The 22672-nt window shown below is 46.4% G+C and overlaps 1 protein-coding gene across 4 annotated transcripts in view; it reads right to left on the bottom strand.

The window, feature by feature from the left end:
• Window positions 1-22672, bottom strand: part of LOC139385054 (zinc finger protein 536-like) — a 173880-nt gene that overhangs the window by 80291 nt on the left and 70917 nt on the right. For all 4 annotated transcript variants that reach the window (XM_071130097.1, XM_071130095.1, XM_071130098.1 and 1 more), the window contains exon 4: window positions 7555-9803. In XM_071130097.1, the coding sequence (XP_070986198.1) occupies window positions 7555-9802 (2248 nt within the window). In that variant the 5' untranslated portion in view covers window position 9803. The remainder of the gene's footprint in view (window positions 1-7554; window positions 9804-22672) is intronic.

Raw genomic sequence — 22672 nt, 5'->3', positions numbered from 1 at the left:
GTGCGTGCGTGCGTGCGTGCGTGCGTGCGTGCGTGCGTGCGTGCGTGTTGAGAGAAAGAGAGAGGGGTAGTAAAAAGAGAGAGATTCCTCTGTCATGGTATCGTACGGCTGGTCCTCCATGTTTAATGAGACAAAGGTCAATGTATTGACTTGCTCTTTCACACGGGAGGAACCCCAATCATGCCCAAGTTAACTTGTTCAAACAAAGCTCTCTCACCCAGCCACCCACCCTGCCATCCATTTGCATTCTTTGTCTGGCCCAGACTCATTTAGGAGGAATTCAGAATTGACAGAGTCAGACAGCTGTCACCAGTGGAACACGGAACCCTACGTTCCTCTCATTTAACTATCCCCGTCAGAGACAACAACAAAGGAACTCCTACGTGAAGGCTTTAATCTATTCAAAGTTTCAGTTTCAACTTTTGGATAAAGGGTTATTTTGTCAGAGTACTCTATGCATCCGGACTGTGGCTAGGTAAACACAGCATGATGCCTTCCCCCAACGTGTCCCCCGTGTTCATTTAGTCAAACCTCTTCACAATCTCTTCCATGTTCAATCAGCTAAACTTTGCAACCCTGCTCTGGTTCCCAGCTCTCTGACAGAACAGAGGGCGAGTCACCTTCACTTTCACTATTTTACCAATGACACTTCCTCAGACACTGGAGGAGATAGCATGTAGAATATTAATATTCAAACAGTCTACCTACCACAGTAAGGCAGCCTTCTGTTATGGAAAGATAAATATTATGTTTTAATTATAAAAACATAAAACAGAAATGGGGAGAACGAGGAAGAAAATGTGTGACGTGCCAAGGAGGCTTGTTCAGGAGAAAGGCAAGCAATGTTTTGGCAAAGATGTGAATTAAAGAGTGGTTGGAATAATGCAGAGATTCTCTCTCTCTCTCTCTCCCCCCACCCCCTCTCTCTCTCTTTCTTTCTATCTTTCTTTCTTAACAGCACATCTCTTTGCTCCAGCTCCATAACCAAGTGGGGAATCCTAACGTGATCATTAAGACATGAAACAGCCTGATAAATGTTTCATAAGGACTGCCCGGTGATAACCACCCAGGAATACGGTGAGCAAGAGAAAACGACACCGACTGCTGCTCTTTCAAATACACTTTGGAATACAATTTGAATTTTTAAATATCTAAAAGGCTTAGCTTATTCCCACCATGGGAAATATTTACAAATTGAGTCTAAGAGAGAGAGAGAGAGAGAGAGGAGAAAGATGGAGACAGTGAGTATGAAAAAGGGAGAGAAATCGAATGAGTCGTCGAAGTGAAATAAATTGCCCTTTTATATTGTGCAAGCATGTACAAAAATACTAAGTCTACATTTATCCACGACATGTTCATCAGTAGAGCACACTGACAATTAGAGAATAGAACTTGTGTTACTTAAAGACACCAGAACCCTGACCTACTGTACTGAAATACAGCTCTGTAATCAATTCGCCTCGCACACAATGACATCTATTTGAGTTTTGTGACACAAAAAAATACAGATGTGACATGCCAGTTTGAGGCGCGAGTCTTCAAAAGAGCGGCAGGTTTGAAGCAGGCAAGTTCTCAGATCAAGAAAAGAAAAATAGAGAAAAAAAAGAGAACCGGATGTCAATTACAAAGAGAAAGAAATAAGTGAAGAGAGAGAGAGCGAGAAGGAGAGAGAGAGAGAGAGAAAGAGAGAGGGAAAGAGAGAGAGAGGGGGAGGGGGAGAGAGAGAGAGAGCGAGAGAGGGAGGGAGAAAGAGATAGATAGACAGAGAAACAGGGAGGGGGGAGAGAGATAGAGAGAAAGATGGAGACAGGGAGAAAGATGGAGATAGGAAGAGAGAGAGAAGGCATTGACATAATTCATCCAAATATCCCGGTAATTAGCTATAATAAAAAAAAAACACACACACGCACACACAGAACACTGTTCTCATTTCAAAGGTTTGGCTTGACTGGGAGAGAGGAACGATATCTTTGTGAGAAAGAATGTACTGTCGGAGACTCTCGATGATCCCACAGATACCTGTTTAGTTGGCCATACTTGCTCCAGCCCTTTGAAGATGCCAACCTCTCCTCCATCTGACACTGGGCTGGGGTTTCACAGGCCAGCTCTACCTAACCATCAAACCACTGGGCTTTTAAATCACAATTTCAATGCGATCTACCGCACGACACGAATGCCCTTAGTTGTTTCTCCTTTCACTTCTATGTCTATTTTTGGTCACATTCTTGGTCGCCACTTCATATATCTGAACAGCGGCCGCAGTCTTGCCTCTTAGGCTAGAAAGATGACGAGAGACGGATAGAACGTACGTCTTAGTATGACAGTTAAGGTGGAATTGAATAGCAATCTTAAATCGGAGCTGGTTTCCACGGAGACAAACGCAGACAGATGTAGAGCTGTTTCAGAAAGCCACCATTTTGACACTCGCCAAGCTTTTCTATCAATTTGGGCCTGAACACTTCTAGTTATTTTAGCTTTAATTACACAGCAATTACAATGTAACAGTAAGTCTGCATGTGTAATTACCCCCATTGTAATTACGTAATTAGATGAATATCCATGCTTTATAACCTAAGGCGTCAGTCGGCAAATCCAATTCCAATTTGTATGGAGCAAGCGTTTTGCCTCCATGTTTGAGAGCTGTAAAGACCTAGGGATAAATGACTAATCCTTGCCACGTTAAAATGCTCTTCCTCTTAAAAATATTTAGACATGGGGGATTCTCCAGAGAAAAGGAGCAGTAGGTTTGTAGCCGGAGCGGAGCGGAGAGGTGGGAGTGAGGGGTGGAGTGGAGGTGCTCCTGCTAGAGGCCTTGAGAAAAGCCCCTCTCTCTCTACAGTCTGATGAGACCAGCTTCTGAGTAGCTGCATGGTCATACTGTACGTTCCTTTCTCAGCAGCAAGTCATTGTCATCAACTGGTTGCCATCCTTCCCTTTGCTCTTTCTATCTCTCTCTCTCTCTCTGCCTCACTCTCTTCCTTCTTTTCTCTGTCTCTCTGACTCGCTCTCTCTCTATCTCTCTGTCTCTCTGCCTCACTCTCTCCTCTTCTTTTCTCTGTCACTCTCTGTCTCTCTGCCTCACTCTCTTCCTTCTTTTCTCTGTCTCTCTGTCTCTCTGCCTCGCTCTCTATCTCTCTGTCTCTCTCCCTCACTCTCTCCTCTTCTTTTCTCTGTCACTCTGTCTCTCTGCCTCTCTCTCTCTCTCTCTCTCTGCCTCACTCTCTCCTCTTCTTTTCTCTGTCTCTCTGCCTCGCTCTCTCCTCTTCTTTTCTCTGTCTCTCTGCCTCGCTCTCTCTCTCTCTCTCTCTGTTTCACTATCTCCTCTTCTTTTCTCTGTCTCTCTCTGTCTCTCTGCCTCACTCTCTCTCTCTCTCTCTCTCTCTCTCTCTCTGTCTCTCTGCCTCACTCTCTCCTCTTCTTTTCTCTGTCTCTCTCTGTCTCTGCCTCGCTCTCTCCTCTTCATTTCTCTGTCTCTCTCTGTCTCTCTGCCTCACTCTCTCCTCTTCTTTTCTCTCTGCCTCACTCTCTTCTTTTCTCTGTCTCTCTCTCCGCCTCGCTCTCTATCTCTCTGTCTCTCTGCCTCACTCTCTCTCTTTCTTTCTGTCTCTGCTCTCTTTATTTCTCCATACAGCCCAAGTAAAATTGTATTTGTCACCTGCTTCGTATACAACAGGTGTAGACTAAGAGCCAATTTATTGTCAATCCAAAAATGTGCTCAGAGATTCCGTATGGAGGGTGTGCCGCAATTGCGGAGCCTCCTGAGGCACGCAGAGGCCAAATTGAGCTCCGTGCCGCATCGCTGAGCACCTCCCAAATTTTGTAACAATGCTCGGCATTGACATTATTGGTTGATGGTAGGTGGGGCCGGGAGGTCCTGTATAAACACAAACTCACTTCCTTGACAACTTCCTTCACAACAGCTCTGCGCTGCTCCGCAAAGCGCAAGAAGTATGGATGCCCTGACTTCTGCAGAGAACCTATCACCGTAAATGCTGCACGGCCAATGCAGACGTCGGATTGACCACGCAGCGCCTTTAACAGTGAATTGCTTACTTACGCTTACCTCACACTAGCAACCAACGGGATCCCCATAGTCTGTAAGAGGCCCAACCAGAAACAACTTTAAACTTGCCTTTAGTTCGTCCTAATCTCTCCGTCTCTCTTTTTTTCTTAAATTTTAGAATCTACAATGGATGTGAACATAAATACCCCCCCCCCCATCTTACAACACACTGGTAGCACTGCTTTACATAGTATTACATCAGGTTTCAATGGGTTCTGTTCCGCCATTCAGGGTAAGCCTCTGTTTAAGACCTGCACTCTGCAGGGCCTGTCGCTCTGAGGCCCACCATGATGCATTCAGAGAGAGACACTATCAAGTAGGAACATTCTTGTTCATCAAGCCCAATTCAGACTGGAGAACTCTGAAATCTGAAGCAATAGATTCCTTCCACAGTCAAACCAATCTGTCAGCCTAATAACACAAATAAAATAGATGATTGGGGGGGAAAACCGTACTAATGAAAAAGGGGCGAAAGGTTCTGACGTCTCTATGAAACACAAAGCATTTACGGTTTTACTACTGTGGATGACAGAAGGAAGGTCTCTGAAGGACATCTCTGAGGCAAGTCTTTAAACAAGTGCAGTGTCAAAGACAAAAGAGATTGTCTCGACCTTCTTTCACAGTTGAGATGTTATTGTTGATGACTGTAATTCAAGTTTAACTCAAAATTGCAGTGGGAAGGTGGTTACGAGGTTGGCGGTATGGTGATGGTTAGCAATGTTTTCAAGACACACACACACACACACACACACACACACACACACACACACAGTGCCTTACAATAAAAATACAAACAATTCTCAACAAGCAAAAATGCAAGAGTGCAATATTAAGACTAACAGAGAGGTATAGTCAGCCACATCCTGTTAATTTAAAAACACTGACACATCCAGGCAACACACACACACACACACACACACACACACACACACACACACACACACACACACACACACACACACACACACACACACACAAATGGCACCTTCCTCCACATTAGCTGCAGAGACATTTTCTCACACACCTCAGTTTCTAAATTAGGTGCCCCAAAGCTCCAAATATGAATCACACTCAATGTCATGAAGGAAGAAACACTTTTAGGGCTTTGTGCTGTCAGTAATGAAATACAGACTGCAACAAAACAAAATCCTTTCATTTATTTTTTGTTGTTGTTTTTTTACAGTTGTGCATCTTTAGTGTTTCTTTCCTCTTTGACCCTGTTGTTGCGGTGGAGTGGTGTCTACACAGCTTCCTGAGTCTCACAACAGAAAGCCGGTGAACTGTGTCTGAATGGAGAGACTGTGAGAGAGAACCAGGCTAAGAGTCTGTACCTGTAACAATGTCAGCCCCAAACGAAGAGACAACCCCCCCCCCCCCCAAAAGAAAGCAGGTGGGGGGCCCTCAAGGTCAACCTTAAGGCCCGTTAGATCCAGCAGGAGGGAACTGGCATGATGCCCGCATCCCCCTGTACGTTGGAGAAACACAGGGGTGTAAGCTGGCTATCACACTCCATCACAGCACTCAGAGAGGGACAGAGGAGGAGGCAGGGCATGAGAGCACTGATAGACGAGGTAGGTCTACAGTGAGAGAGAGAGAGATACAGTGAGAGAGAGAGAGAGAGAGAGAGAAAGAGAGAGAGAGAGAGAGAGAGAGAGAGAGAGAGAGAGAGAGAGAGAGAGAGAGAGAGAGAGAGAGAGAGAGAGAGAGAGAGAGAGAGAGAGAGAGAGAGAGAGAGAGAGAGAGAGAGAGAGAGAGAGAGAGAGAGAGAGAGAGAGAGAGAGAGAGAGAGAGAGAGAGAGAGAGAGATACAGTGAGAGAGAGAGAGAGAGAGAGAGAAAGAGAGAGAGAGAGAGAGAGAGAGAGAGAGAGAGAGAGAGAGAGAGTCTGTGCATGTGTGATATTCAACTTAGTTTTTTTTTGTGACATGAATACCCAAAATATTTCAGTTGATGTAGGTTTTATTGTAAATAGAATTTCAATTGGCAAAATTTGTAAGAACATGATCTTTTCAGAGATTTTTCAAGTTTTTGAAGATGGGGAAGTTCTTCACATCACACATATGTAAATACTTCTAAAGTTAACTAAATGCCATGAGCTACATTTCTCTGATTTACTTGAGAACCCGAAGAAAAGAAATACAACTTCCTGCATTAAAATTCAGAAGATAATTACTTCCGCACCATATACCCCCCCCCCTCCCCCTCCGTTGAAAAGTGTTGTGTTTAATAGTCTCTATAAAGAAAATACGTTTTTATCTCACTCTCGTTTTCATTAATTCCTAATTGGGGTGGGGGGGGGTTGTCTGTTATTATTTCTTAGATTAAAATAAACATAGCCCATTCCATGTTCAAACCCATCACACTACATTGGGACGATAAGGACTCTCTGCTACTGTGAATAAATAAACAATTTTGTCTGTACTCTTGGAATTAAGTTACTTCGAGCCTTAAGCATAAGCCACTTTTTTTCAAACGGCTTAAAAGCACATTTCACTCCGCAAATTAAGTTAAAAAAATGACCTGCTTTATATGTATATCTTTAATTAGTGTCTTGTTTAGCTTAAACCAACTGATTATCGCATAGTCATGGCCTAATTAACGGGTGCGCCGCTTAGCTTGTGGTGTTCCACCCGGAGGAATGAGAAAGTTACCTTTAAAACTTCTCTAATCATTAGGAACAGCCTCTCTTAATCCTGCTAAACGTACACTTTATCTGCCTTTTCTTATTTGGCTACGGTGGAATCGCATTCCCTCCCACGTTTAAGGAGATGTTTTAATCACTCATAATACGTTTGGCCCGTTCTCGTAGTCTTGACTGATGTTACACGGGGACACATACTAGTACACTGTGTCTCAACGTCTCAGATGTATTTATAAAGCCCTTCTTGCGTCTGTGTTCTATGTGCCAGTGTGAATGACACAAGTCACAACGCCGTCATGGGAGTTGAGCGTCTTCGTACGGCTGTTTTGTGTGAGTGCGTGACTCAAAGTGTGTCTGTGTGTTCATGTGTGTGTGTGTGTTTAGACAGGCCTCCCCTCTCGAGGAAAAACAGTGTGCAGAAAGTATCCTATAGAAAGAAGCAGGCTGTGTGAGTGTGTTTGACGGGTATTCGAACATGGGCGTTCAGTATCCCAGTTATGCACGGAATGTGAAGCTCGGATTTGTGGTGGGCTTTTTGAACAGGCAGTTCTGATCCGCCCCCCCCCCCCCCCCCCCCCCCCCCCCAACCCCTCCCTCTCTCTCCAGTCTAAGTGGACTCCTTAGGGTCCAGTGTTGTGTAGAAGGGATGTCAAAGCAAATGGCGTATGTTCGAGATCTCGTGCCAGCCATCAACCAACTCATCTTTGTGTAAGGACTTACCCGCTTCGGACACAATGCCCTTACGTGTCCTCCCCATATAAATAATGAAGAACACATTGGAATAAGTCCTGATCGTAAGGATAATGTGACTATGGGATTGATCGTTATTCAGGGTAATGTCTTAGTCGTACCTGAGGATGGGGAGGAAGGGTGTGGGCTGTCGTCCTGGACACTGCCGGTCTGGGAGTGGCCTCCTCCGGCTCCGCTTTCCTCCGTCACGTTGGAGGATCCAGGGGTGGTGGACCTGCTGATAGACTGGGACTCTGGGTCGCTGGCCGAGCCACGCCGCTCATCCAGCCCTGTGGTGTTGTTCTGCTGCTGGATGGCTTCTTCTATGGGCCGCCGCTCCTTGTTGTGCACCCGAGAGTGGACCACCATCTGGTGATAGGTCCTGAAGACCCGGCCACAGTCTGGACACTCTGTGGGTTTCTCTTTCAGGCTAGTCAGGTGGTTGTACTCCAGGCCGTGGACCAGGCCCAGGCCATGGCCGCCATGATGGGGCATGAAGTCACGGTGGCTGTCGAAGCCCACGCCGTCGTCTTTCAGGGGTATCATGGCTCCACTGCCGGCCTTCGAGCCATGCAGAGCTTCGCTGTGCTGCTTCTGCTTGGAGCCATCGTTGGAGCACATCATAGGGTAGTCATGCTTCTCTTTAGTGAAGGCCATGCCGGCAGCATTGGTCATCTCCTCGTGGTGCTGCTCATGGTGTTGCTCCTTGGGCATAAAGGCACGGTCCATGGCCATGCCTCGTGCCATGATCTGCCAGGCCTGATAGCTATTCAGTGGGTCCATCTCTGCAACTTTGGCAGCCGCCTGGAGGCGTTCCATGCAGCTGGACTTCAGGGGCGGCACCAGGTTCAGGCAGCCCAGGAGAGAGCGCTTCTCCCCCTCGCCAAGGCCATGGCCCATCCCTGCCATTGGGCCCAGCAGCTTTCCCAGCATCTCCTTCTCTTTCATGGCAATGCCGGCTTTGGCCAGCATCTGGTGTTGCTCACTCAGACCCTGTTTGTCTGGGGATAGGAAGCCGCCCTGCAGGCAAGAGATGTAGCGTGAGTAGAGGTTAGCATGGGCCTCCTGGGCCATGCTGTTCATGGTGTTGACAGCGTTTATGTCCTCTGCTGGGGGCTTGCTCTTGATGGCCAGCTTATTGAGATGGACCTTCATGTGGTTCTTGAGAAACCAGGGCTCCTTGAAGCGACGACCACAGATCTGGCAGACGTGTTCAAATGAGTCCTTGTGCTTGCGCATGTGGCCCTTGAGGAACCAGGCTTGGCTGAAGACCTGGCCACACACCTCACATCGGAACTCGTTGGCAGGCTTCTCAGCGCCGCCAGCTGCACCCTGTCCCGCAGCTGACTCGGCCGTGATATGGGCTTTTTCCACATGGCTGATCAGGTCCTCCTCCTGCGAGGCAGCAAACTCACACAAGGTGCACTTGTAGGGCTTGTGCAGGATGCGGATGTGACGATCCAGCTCCTCACGCTTCTTAAACTTGCCCTTGCAGAAGGTGCAGCGGAATCCAGTGGGTGGGTTCAGGGCCTGGTCATCTTGGGCACCGGCCGGCTTGGGGGAGGACGAGGGCTGGGAGAGGGAGTCTGGAGTTCCCAGGCTGGTGGGGGTGAGGAGGCCACAAGCAGAGCCAGGCTGTTGCTGCTGGGTCTGAGGGCCAAGGTGTGGCTGGTGCTGCAGGGGCTGGGCTGGCTGAAGGAGGCTGCTGCTCCTGATCTGCTTGTCCCTCAGGATGGCCCTCTCCTCCAGCTCATGTAGAAGACGGTTCTCCTCACGGACGCGGCCGCGTCCCTTACCAAGGTTTCCCAGCTTGTGGGTGCGTAGGTGGATTTTGAGGTTGCCCTTCTGTGCTGCTCGATGATCGCAGTAGGGGCACTTGAAAGGCTTCTCACCTGTATGTGTGCGCATGTGCAGCGACAAGATGCTGTTAAAGCGGAATCGCTTGCCGCACAACGGACACGGGTACTTCCTGTTCTTACGGGCATCGTCTTCAATGTCGTTCATCTGGGACATGATGCCCAGGTTCTGCCCATTGAGAAACTGCTGCAGGTCCACACGCCCATTCAGGTTGGCCAGGGCACTTGCATCTATGTCCCGGTTGAGCTGGTTGGCGAGCAGTGCCATCTGACTGCTGATTGGTTGACTGGCCAGGGCAGCGTGGCTCTTCTCATCCAATGGGGTGGCAGCTTTCTCCTCAGGGATCTGCTGTCGGCTCTGTAGGTCGGGAAAGGCGTGGCCCAGCTGGGCCGTCAGCTGGTGGAGCTTCTGACTGATAGGATATCGGCCATTTAGCACTGTGTTGCTCAGATGGTCTCTGTCAGCGTCCGATACTGCTGAAGGCACACCAAGGCACAAACTAGAGTCCTCCATCCTGTAAGAGAGAAGGATATCATGACGGTCAACCACAGTCAATCAACCTGATAAGCAATGCATTAAAAAAAGAGCTATGACTCATCCAGAAATCTGAAAACCGGAAGAGAAGGAGAAGTACTAGAGTAAATTGTCAGTGCATGATGAATGGAAAGAGAGATGTAATTTAGCAGAGCGTCTTACGGAAGGAATTAGGGTTAAGTGTCTTGCTCACGGGCACAAAAACTGATTTTCACCTAGTCCCCTCGGGGAAGCTCTTAACCGCTATGCTACCTGCCGCCCATTGAAATGTCACTTTCTTCTTTTGATTTTCAGTGCAGCTTTATGTTCTCACACTTGTGGTTGGAAGACTGTAACTCCCCAAACTTTCTCAAACTGCAACACAGTGTTGGATGCAATAATGACACGGTAAACACGGCGGGCGCTGCATAATTATGCTACTTGGGCCCATCCTATCAGGATTCCTCCAATTACACGCCTTAATGAAACGGAGCAATGCCATTGTCATGAAGCTGCCGCAATGCTACAATTATGATATTAACAATAGCACTTAAAACCAAGGGGTTACTTCAGTAAACACACGCTCTTATCTCCCTACTGCGACACTTGTCTAGGCATAATTCTCCATTAAAGAGGCACATTACATTTGATGTGAATCACTTTGCTCTTGCCTTCGTTTTCCCCTCCTCTCATGGCTTCCAATGAGGAGGAAAACAACAGTTGGTGTTATTGAATGGGTTCCCAATGTATCAGAGGCCCTCCCAGCCATTAAGAATGGCTTCAACAGCCCAGAGCATACACCGTCAAGCTGAAGGGAATACACAAGCAGAGTCTGTTTTTGTCTTCTTGCTTGCCCGGGTTGTTTGTGATGCCCTCCCCTCTCTTAAGAAGGATAATGGTGTGTTCTTCCCTTGTAACTGGCAGGGTCAAGCTTCCGACACAATAAAGTGAGTTCTGCCTTGGTCAACAAAACACTGTGTAATATCTCATTAAGCTGATTACTATGCTGCCTAGTAACAGTGGCAGCGTGCTATAACACATGATTATAATCATTATAAAAATTCCTTTCGGGGACTAAGCACTGGAATAACACGAGTTCACATTTAGTGGAGTGAGACCAGTTTATTTCCAGACTCCTGTGAAGTCAGGGGGGCGGCAGGGTAGTCTAGTTATTAGAGCGTTGGACTAGTAACCGGAAGGTTGCAAGTTCAAACTCCCGAGCTGACAAGGTCCAAATCTGTCGTTCTGCCCCTGAACAGGCAGTTAACCCACTGTTCCTAGGCCATCATTGAAAATAAGAATTTGTTCTTAACTGACTTGCCAAGTTAAATAAAGGTAAAATAAAAAAAAGGGACACCCCCAACCTATAGACTCACGCACCTGCACACACTTCACAGGGCTCAAGGACAACTCACTCTCTCTCTCTCTCTCAGCTTCTAACTAGTGCTAACCCAGACACCCACCAACTGACAAGGCTAGACAGAACTGACAAGGCTAGACAAAAAAAAAAAACGTAGCTTTGAATCAAACCGTCGTTACACACGTACAGTACACACACGACACAGAGGAAGTGGGAGTGAAGCACAATGCTGACGCACGCCGGGAAGACTTATGAGGCCTGGCTGTTCCTCAGCCGACCGCTCCTCCAACACTGTTGGTTGTTGACTCTTATCTCGAAAATATGAATAAGGTCTGTGGGCTGCTTATGAATACTTTCTTCTTCTCTACAACGTGACAGCAATCATTGTCTAGTAATAAAGGTGAAGGCCATCAAATGAACCCTTGAAGGATATAATGGCTATATTATGTCGACTGTGTGATGACTGGGCATGCCTCATGTATGTAGCGCCTACTTACATTGACGAGGTCACGCACGACTGTATGAGCTTATTATCATGTGACTGAGACACGAATATACTATCCCGCACTATTGCAAATAGCATTCAGAAAATGTCTACGCGACACTGTAATGATATTACATTGATATGAGTATATTTTCAAAATACAACGTTGGGAGAATGCACAGGTAGATAAAACCATTTCCTGGACAACTTTCTCATCCTGATCTCTTAGGAAGGATTGTCCATTGCCAGACAAAATGAAGTGACTCTTAACACCCACAATCCTTTGCAAACTCTGCCAATATCAGAGAAAGTGCCCTGCATGCACGCTGCCTTTTGCCATAGAAATATATGATTCAAACAAGACTGATGAGCTGTTGCTCATTTATAGAGATAGCAGCTTGCCCTTTTCTTCAATTTGATTTCCGGCTTTATCTTTAACATATAACAAAGGCAGATAGACAATGGAATAATGTGAAATGAACTGACAAATCCAGTTTGTTTTTTGAACGTATCCTTGCTGACGAGCGTATGCAAATGAACTGCATTAATATGCTTCCCTTGCTCCCAAGTCATTTTATTTTTTTTTCCTGATTAAAAAGGGCATTTCTTATGTGACACCCCCCCCCCCCCATCCTATCAACACACATGCAAGCACACGCACGCACGCACGCACGCATTGCTTTTGACAATAATTCAATATCAGAGTGCCCTCTATGTGTAACAATGCAGGTAGCAATGCTCTTAGAACAACAACACAATGAGTGTTCAGTGTAATCACGACAGTCTTATTTCATCCATATGGAATTGCGCTTCCGAAAAAGCAAACGCTTTGATGTACTCACATAGAGCAAGTAGTGCCCGTTGTTACAGGGTAAGTACCAGTAATCCAACGTGTCCTTCTCTTGTGCACAGGTATGCAATTAAAGTCTGTGTGGTTCGTATTATAAACTCACAGGGTCACAAGTCGTAACTTCTCACCGTCATAGATAGCATTTACAAGTAGCTCCTGAGTAACTGTGCGCCTGTATGCTTGACCTTGACCTCTCAGCCATCCAAACAGCACACTGTAGCAATGTCTACGCTGGCTCTAACCCGAAACAGATCTGACGTTTGTCTGGTGTCTACAACAATGCTCTTTCATTAACGATAAGGCTCAAATGACGCCTGCAAAGCCACCAGACTTCCTTTTGCACTCTCTCACAGAGGTGCAGTGGTGCTCTTCTTTACAGTTTGTGGTTAATATTCACCGTTTTTAGTAAAGCGGCACATAACCAGATTTCTCTTCTTCTTTTTTTCCCAGGGGGCAAATTGCTCTGCAACCTACAGCTTAATTACAGACGGTATCTTTAACACAATGGAAGTGTATTTCTGTCTGAATATATTTGGGCTCAGTGCCGTGTCATTATCTAAGCAACGAGCATGTGCTCTGATCCTATAAAGTGCATGCAAAAGTTGAAGGAATTAGAAAAACACTTGGTCAGGTTGAGTATTCTCAAATGATGTATACACTGGATACCACAGACATTTGCATATTGTAAGGCTAAAACACATAAGCAGAGTATGGCTCAACATGCTCTTGTGAAGGTTTCGGATTTGATAAAAGACAGTTTGGAAGTATTGCTTGATGTGATATTGATGGGCCAACTGGGTCAACTGGGTCAACTGGGTCAACTGAATGCAGGCCAAATAAAACTTTTTGGACATTTTAAAGCTATAATCCTTAATTGCTACAACCATTTTTGGACTTATAAATGAATTATATATACCAATTGATTATTTAATCATATAACTTATAAATGTCTCAGGAGCTTAGTTCAACTGTTGCACATCATCAGAACCCAAAAATATACTTTTTTTTTTTACTCGAATGTTAGTAAACAATATAATGTAAAAAAAAAAAAAAAAAAATGTATAGCCTCAAAACATGTTTAAAACTATCACTGTGATATAATGGATGTTCAGTCCTTGCATCCATAGCTCTGTCTATGATTTTGAAAGTGGTTACACTTCTCCAGGCCCATCCCTCAGCCTTTTTAAAAAACCAAAACAGAGGTAGGTTGACCACTTTGTTATTGTTGGTTTATAAGGAGACATTTGAATGGAAAAGCCATGAGTAAGACATTACTTTGTTATTTTGGCATGTATTGACAAGAATCCATGAACTAATTACAACGAAATACCTCATTAAGTTATAATGAAGGTCATTGCTTTTAATAAATCCATCATTATTCACAAAGTAACGAAATTCCATCGTATTCGCACCAAATCATCAACGCATTTAGAGGGGGGAAAAACAATCTGATGGAAAATTAGTGTGTTTGCCATACGTTACCTACTCTGAGGAAAGAGTATTTAAAAAAAAATGTATATATTGAAGGAAAGCAGATACCAACACAAGTAGAGATAGCTGGGATCATTTTAAGCATGGCAGTAAATTGAAGCTAATATGAATATTTCCTCATGCTTGTTTAGTCTATTGCAGGTGGTCTTCGGAACGCTTCTAATTAACCCAATAAAAAAAGGGAGTTGTTTTTCTTCCTCTCCATGCTCTTTGACTGAACTGGATTATTACATGCTGTAATGAGGCGAAAACAGAAAGGTTTCCCAGCACAACAAGTGAAATAAAGTCGAATAAACCCAGTCCGTTCCTTCCAACGTCATACCCTAAGACCCCACACAACAACTACGCTAACTTATGAGTTTAAGATCCAAGATTCTAGCTTCATAGTACCAATGAAGTAAACCAACACATCAAAACAACAATTCTATACAAGAACGCTATACAACGGTGACAAATATGAATCGACCTAGCCGGGCCTTTCCTTTCTGCTCTGTAGTCCCACACAATATGTCATTGAGGTCTCTTAAGAGGACTTGTCAACAGGTAGTTCGGCTTTCAGCTCATCTCCACAGATCACTATGAGGCCCCCTAAGCTGAAAGAAAAAAAAATAGAAAGAAAAGAGAGAAAGAAAAATGCCTGTCTTTTTATCCCTGCGTCTGACAGGCTTTCGGGATGCCAAGGAGGAAGATCAACGGGAGACAAGCGAATTCCCACAGTTCATTGTCCTGGTCAGCCGCATCATCATCCGGACCCGGGCCAAAAGCTCAAAGCTTCCTTTTATGCTAACCATTCTTGGTATTATTCTGATGACCAGCAGATGTGTGTGTGCCTTTTTCATGTGCATATCTTGCAATAGTGGTCACAGCAGTGTGGAAAGACTCCTGCCAGTAGATTTTACGCATTGTGATGAGTGGGGGATTAATTGTCTCGAACATTTGTTAACCAGACCGTGTTTCACAATAAGAAGGGAGATGGATGAGATAGACGACAGAGGACAAACTAGCGCACAAAAAGTGATGAAAAGTAAATGATTTTAGATCATGGGGAAGAATTTCCAACATATAAATGATTGTCTGTATTCTGTCCTGTGCAATTCCTCCCCTCCTACCCCTCCCCCTCCTAACCCTCTGTCATGGGGGGGGGGGGGGGGGGGGCATGTCCTACAGTAGTCACGGTCGAATCGCTGATCACGCATGGTTACCCTATAGCAGAGAAAGGCCAGCGAACAATGACCACAGTGTAGCTGTCCGTGTAGGGTCGATCATGGCTTACATCATTCCCCTGGGCTGCATTTCTTCATTTGAATACTACTCACTGGAAAATGAATGCAATGACACATCGCTGGTAAGGCATGGCCAACACTGTTTCTTAAAGGCAGACAGGGAGAGAGAACAGCGCGCACATGCTAACAGTACAATCAACCCAGCGATTGTTTTCACTCTACAGTGGGAAATGAGAAAGGGAGCCTGGTAGTGCTGAGTGAGTCACCCATCATCACACTTTCACAGGCATTAGAGCGGCTTTAATGTTGGCAAAATAAAACCATATCTGCCTAGCGCCGGTTGACAAAGTCAACCAGGCCACGTTTTCTTCCCTTTCAGGTCATTTTTTGTATTTTTTTTCTTCTAAACTCTAAATGTCAATATCACCTGAAATAAGTGAATATCAGAAATAATTGCTGTTTTCTCCTCCTCGTGCTGGTTCTGTTCTTAGGAAGTTTTGCATAATGGCTGAACAGGGGCTGTTGTTGTGACAGGTGCTGAAATCAAACCGGGAGGCGACAGAGACAAGGTTCAATTTAGTTTGTGAATCCTTTAATTGTTGCATAGCTAATTAAAAAAAAAGATCCCTTACACTCCTGACTATTTACCGTCGCTTGTATGCATACATGGGGATGCGAATTGTGCCTTGAAGCCAAGTCAGGCAGCCTTTGTAAAGGGAAGGGAGGAGAGGGGGGTTGGGTGCTACTTCAACGTACTTACCATCTCCTCACAACTGTAGTTTGGAGTTTTCACCAAACAAATGTATGGATAATTAGAGATACTCATTATGGAAAGCAAGTCAAGTAATTATTGTACATCACAACGCTGTTAATTGAACAATTCTTCAATATCTTTGAAAATATCTATTTTTCTCTCCTCTTTTTTCCCTCTGTGAGAAGATAAGGGGAGACCAGTAAACAGGTAGGGGAGCCATATGCTCTTGAGTGAAAATGCACTTCTGTCAAGGCAAATGGGCTTTTTAAATATTGAACCACTGCATGTCTTTTTAATATGACAATGCTAAATCTCCTTTATTCCATCACTTTGATGAACTATCTCAAGCTAATCTGGAGAGACTTCATGTGAAGGAAATGTTCAATTCTTGCAGGCACTCTGTCAAGGCAGGCCGTTACGCAACTGTACTCGGTATGTCCATAGAGCAGTTTTTTAAAAGCAGCACACATCCTGTTTAAGAAAGCAACTAATCTTATCAAAGCCATCAGGAAGTGAGACTTGACTGCAAATGCTCTCGATTCTTTGCATACGTTACAATATCTGTATTTTCTTTGCCGCTATTGTTTGCAGCTGTGAGTAGCTCTGAGAATAATTCATAATTTTCTCTCTCCCTCTCGTGTGACCCAAAGTCACGTCTTAATGTGGCTTAATAAGAAAGGGGGAAAAAAAGACAAGAGAGGAAGATAGGGAGATTCAGAGAGCAGGGCACATTATCGGCATTAAGAGTAAAGTGTATTTATTATGGACTAATTGTGGCAGAGGAAGTGCGTTAGGAGGGTGTGCTCTCAGGAGGGAGGGTGGGGAGCCTTCGGGACATCAGGGAACGTGTATTTATCTCACTTCATCTGAAACAGTGGGGCTACTCTTCTTAGAATCAGAGAAAAAGTGAGAGAGGAAGGGAGGGAGAGGGAAAGAGAGGAAGAAAGGGGAAGAGAGAGCGAGTGTAACCATTTTGCGGGCCAGACAGAAGGGTTTGCCTACATGCCAACGCTTCACTAAGACGAGACTCTGATTAGGAGAATAAGGCAAAGTTGGTCAAACTTCAAAACAGGCCTCTCTCTGAACCCCACTACAAAAACCTCACCTCATCCTGTTCTCCTCTATGAAACACCCAACCCAGAGCAGCAGCTTCCTTTTGGTGAGGTTGCTAAAGATAATAGCTAATTACTGCAAATAACATTTAGGAGACATATTTATACAGAAAATCTGAGAGGTAAAGTATACATTACAAAAACTGTTTTATGTTTCATTCTACTGAGGTAAATAAGAGATGTGTGTATTGAAGGGCCAGTTTGGCCCAGGAACGGATTACTTATGTCTCTCCACACTCCTCTCTCTCTCTGACCTGTCTGCATTTACACAACTTCTCCCTGCGTGTGCATTTGTGTGTGTGTGCCTGTGTGAGTGCACATGTGCGTGCGTGTGTGTGCATATGTGTGTGTGTGTTCATAAAGGTTTATAATGTTGAATGAAAAATGACCTCTCTGTATAGTGCATTCAATGCTTCCCTCCCTGGAGATGTCTTGCTCTTGAAGCAACACAAGGCCTCTTCTTTATTTGTCCCGGTGTAGTGCCGTGTGGCTGGTGATCAGTGACATTACTCACATTCTCTGTTTTCCTGAACCCTCGTCATCGCTAACACCCACCACCATGATGCTAATATGTTGTTTATGTTACCATGGCTGCAGACTGTACATATTCTATTCAGGAGGCATCGCTGCATGATCGATGCATCACGGGTCGTTAACCTCTCTATTTCCTCCCCACTAGTGGTGACCGCGTAGCAGCTGTGAACTCTTAAGGGTACACCGTGCATTTCAACACACTCAAAAGACATTTCCAGATGTACAAATCAAAATGATATTGCAGCCATATGAAAGGGCATCCATGTTTTGGTCAAATGATGAGCCTAGGATGTATTTTTAGTGAATAAACCTTTAAGGATGGCACTGTGACACATGGCTTAGCCTAGACAGTCACCAGCAGCATGGGGGCACCTGCCATGTTTAGCCTGCCTGCCGCACCCCACCACCCCTCCCTGTACCCTCAGCCTTTCGATAATGCGGGATATTAAATCGCCCATGTCCTACAGCTGTGATCTGTTGTCGGGGGCCGGTGACAGCAGGGCTCACAACACGGACGGCGTTCTGCTATCACCGCTGAACTGCCTGTCTGAGCCACTTGAAGGACCTCTGGAGAGGCTGCATCATCTTCATGCCCTGAAACGAGCCCCCTTCCCCCCCACTCGGCCCCTCACCCCTCACCCCCATACACATATCCCTTCCCCTCTGCCCTCCGCCATCTCAGGGCCCCGACTCTTATTTATGTTACCCACCTCCTCTACATCCCTCCTTCCTACCCTCCATCCTCTCCCGTTCTCCCTCTCTCCCTCCTCTACATCCCTCCTTCCTACCCTCCATCCTCTCCCGTTCTCCCTCTCTCCCTCCTCTACATCCCTCCTTCCTACCCTCCATCCTCTCCCGTTCTCCCTCTCTCCCTCCTCTACATCCCTCCTTCCTACCCTCCATCCTCTCCCGTTCTCCCTCTCTCCCTCCTCTACATCCCTCCTTCCTACCCTCCGTCCTCTCCCGTTCTCCCTCTCTCCCTCCTCTACATCCCTCCTTCCTACCCTCCATCCTCTCCCGTTCTCCCTCTCTCCCTCCTCTACATCCCTCCATCCTACCCTCCATCCTCTCCCGTTCTCCCTCTCTCCCTCCTCTACATCCCTCCTTCCTACCCTCCGTCCTCTCCCGTTCTCCCTCTCTCCCTCCTCTACATCCCTCCTTCCTACCCTCCGTCCTCTCCCGTTCTCCCTCTCTCCCTCCTCTACATCCCTCCTTCCTACCCTCCGTCCTCTCCCGTTCTCCCTCTCTCCCTCCTCTACATCCCTCCTTTCTACCCTCCGTCCTCTCCCGTTCTCCCTCTCTCCCTCCTCTACATCCCTCCTTCCTACCCTCCATCCTCTCCCGTTCTCCCTCTCTCCCTCCTCTACATCCCTCCTTCCTACCCTCCATCCTCTCCCGTTCTCCATCCCTCTCCATAGTTTTTCCCTCCTGCATCTGATTAAGTTAACAATGTGCCGTTATTTGCATGCTGATTTTGCCGGTCCCTCTCCTCAATTCTCTCACAAACACAGGGGCTGGATCACAGTAATGTGATAGCACAGCAGCCAGCCAACGCAATCTCCTGCAAAACCAGGTGTGTGCAATCCACTTCCCTCTTAATTCCTGCCCCCATCCATTTCTTCTCCGTTCTCCCCCCCCCCCCCCCCATCCCTGTAGTGTTTATAAGGTTGTATTACAATCAAATCTGGAGCAAGAAAGCCTGTCTATTTTTATTAATTATAGACCGGCGCTGATGTGAATGTATTCCGAAAGCATCTTCAAAATAGGTCGGCATACAGTTTTCTATTCTTATCCCATTTAAATGTCAACATGGTGCAAAGCCCTACAAATTAGTTCAGGCAGACTTCAACCCCCATTTAACATTTGAAGCTCTGTTCTGTAAGCTCAATGTGTGATTTAACGCAGTTTACACATATAAGGAGCTAGTGGTTTGTCTTTCAAACTTCTCATTTCAATACAGATTTGACTGCCAACCTGCCGGAGAAAATGCTGGTGGGGGGGAAAGGGGGGGGGGGGATTATATAAAGCAACAGAAACAATGCATTAGCTTTCGTGAATAATAGATTCTCCGTCGGTCCGTGCGAGATCTACGTTTTTAAGCGTCTCCGCATAAATCCTCAGCTGAGATGAACACATCACAATTGGGGGGGGGGACGATTTCTTGAACATCTACCCAAAGATGTCGCTAGTGAAAAACAACTATATAAAACACCCCTGTTTATATGCAGGCCGGACATAGTCCCCATAGAGTTACAGGAAACAATGCAACGGAGATCTGTTGTTCAGGTTACTGGTTGTTGAGCATACCAAACAGAGTTCAGACATCTAATACACTGGACCTATTGATACAACCTACACGAGGAAACACGTACCACCATGAACGTCTCCGCAACAAAACAATCCCATTCTTCTCCGAAACGCAATCTGAGATGGACATGTCGCATGGAACGCTATAGAAAATCAAAATTTGATTTGGATCGTGACGGGGATAAGAAAATACCATAGAATGCGCACAACAGCGGCTACTACCAATGAGGTCCACTGGCCAGACATGGCCTTCATTGACTCAGCCTCGCCATGGCAGACAGGGTAAAAGGCAGATGAATCGCCTCATACCCTGGGGAAGTGTCTCACATGTCAAGCTGTTTCACACCACTGAAACATGTGCTCAACTACAGGCCTGTGGGCCACCCTAAGTCCAGTCAGCCCTGAAGGAGGCCTTGCTTTGTGGGGTAAGAATCAAGGATGTGCCCCATACGCTTCATTACACTTCTGGCCATATCTAAGGCATGACTGCATCAACGCCCAGCACAACCAGTTCATTCAGGCGATATGGACCAAGGTCCTCAAGCCCAGTCACAGTTTTTTAGTGCCACAACCTCAATCTAGTCCATTCTGTGTCTTTTGACCAATAGCATCCAATGTCCCCAGCTCGCACTTGCCTCAGATAATCCCAAAACCTGCCATTATAAGTCACCAACTCAGATATGGCTACTTTACATAGGACACATTCCCTTGGAGACTGTTCCGTGCTTGGGGCTACTGTTTCTCCACCTCATACTAGTGTCGTGGCACGGCCCTTTAAATGTCCTAATGGTCCCTTTCTCTGTGGTTTGTTTCTCTCCCTACAGCTCAAAGCAAAGTGTTCTATGGGTGTGCCTAACACGAGCGAGCTGAAATGTCAAACGCGTTCTATATCTTTTTATGCACAGAGCGGCCCTAAGGGGTTTAATTGACTGTGGCATGAAGTGAGTTTGAGGCCGACGAAAGAGCAACGTGAAGATGTTTCATCAACAGACAAACAATGAGCCCAATGGCTCCCATCGAATTGGCAGGGGGTGAAGATTCCCCAAAGTTAAAACAGAGTAAGTCAACTTTCTATGGTATCCATTCAAAATGGGGGGGGAAAAAAGGGTCAGCGTAGTGTGTGAGAGTGAGTATGTCAGCATAGTGTGTGAGAGTGAGCATGTCAGCGTAGTGTGTGAGAGTGAGCATGTCAGCGCAGTGTGTGAGAGTGAGCATGTCAGCGTAGTGTGTGAGAGTGAGTATGTCAGCGTAGTGTGTGAGAGTGAGCATGTCAGCGTAGTGTGTGAGAGTGAGCATGTCAGCGTAGTGTGTGAGAGTGAGTATGTCAGCGTAGTGTGTGGGCGTGTCAGTGTCAGCCAGTAACAGAGAGCATATGTCACTTAGTTGAGCACTGTCTCAATGTATACGTTTATGCCACTTGTTAGTTCAGACCTGCTTCGACTACGAGGACGGTCTCCACGCCGTGCTCCCCGTGCTCTCTGTTCAGTGTCTGTCTACACCAAGCAGTACAGTAGGATCCCTCCTGTTCTCCGTGCGTCGGCTGCTCCTCTTCCTCGATGCGCGTGATAGCCCGACTCGCCGAGCCAAACGCGCGGCGTTGTTCTACGACTTCAAATATTCATCAAACAGAAAGAAAAGAGAGATTCCTCCTATCCCGCGGTAGTAATTTACCAATTATTTGGAGTACCTGCTGACAGGTACGTGTCACAGTCTGCTACATTCGCCCCCCCCGTCCCCCCCCCCCCCCCCGTCCCGCTCCTACCTGCCGCCCTGCCTTTCCCCTGCTGCGGAGAGAGCCGCGCCGCTTCAGGCACACGGCGAGACGAGACGAAGAGGAGGAGGAGGAGAGTTTGACTGCAGCTCTGATGCTTTGATTTGGGAAACGGCTAAGAGCGACGGAGCGTTGAAACTTGGCTTGCTCCAAAACACGCAGCCCAAGTCACTCTCGGGGCGGTTCGACTACTTTCCAAAGGAGTCCGGGAAGACAAGGCCTCTCTTTCCGAAACTCAACCAGCGAAACAACGATACAAACACGACGAATACAAAACACACAATAAATGGCTCATTAAAGAGAGCAGACGACTACACAAACAAAGCAGCCTTCACTGGCTGTCAGCGGCGCTCTCTGTGATGATGAGCACAGTGGAAGAGGAAACTCTCTGAAACAGTCGCAAACCACTGCCAAAGTCACTGTGACGGATCTCTTTGCCTGCCTCCCTTATGTCTCCATTTGTCCTGGTGACACATCTAACGTGGATGATAGGCATTGGGAGAACTAGGACTCCGTAGCTCAGTCTCAGTGAAACAGACCATCTCTTTCCTTCAGTGGAGGACCCCAGAGCTGAAGGGGATGTCATTCAATTAGGCCCTGTGTGTGTGTGTGTGTGTGTGTGTGTGTGTGTGTGTGTGTGTGTGTGTGTGTGTGTGTGTGTGTGTGTGTGTGTGTGTGTGTGTGTGTAAAGATGCGCTCCCTGAGCATTATGGGAGTTTGGAGGAGCTGGGGGTCTACACGGGGCCATCAATCGGTGTGGAAGTTCAGGCCACCGTGGGCCAGGCGTCCGGGCAGGCGGGCCACTGGAGAGGGAGGAGAGGAGAGTGCTGCCTCTCTATCTCACACTGTGCCCTGAATAAATGAACATCTCTCTAGTGTGTGTCGCGTTGAGGAGGTACTTCAAAAAAAACTGCCATCGTTCACTCACCGAACGAACGTAAAGAGCTTCTCCTCTGCCTTTTGTTAAGAAACAAGACGGAACAC

The sequence above is a fragment of the Oncorhynchus clarkii genome, chromosome 26 (genome assembly GCF_045791955.1).
Source record: "Oncorhynchus clarkii lewisi isolate Uvic-CL-2024 chromosome 26, UVic_Ocla_1.0, whole genome shotgun sequence".
Taxonomy (NCBI): Eukaryota; Metazoa; Chordata; class Actinopteri; order Salmoniformes; family Salmonidae; genus Oncorhynchus; species Oncorhynchus clarkii.
Note: the sequence above shows the minus strand (reverse complement) of the source record. Positions and strands in the feature narration are given on the sequence as shown.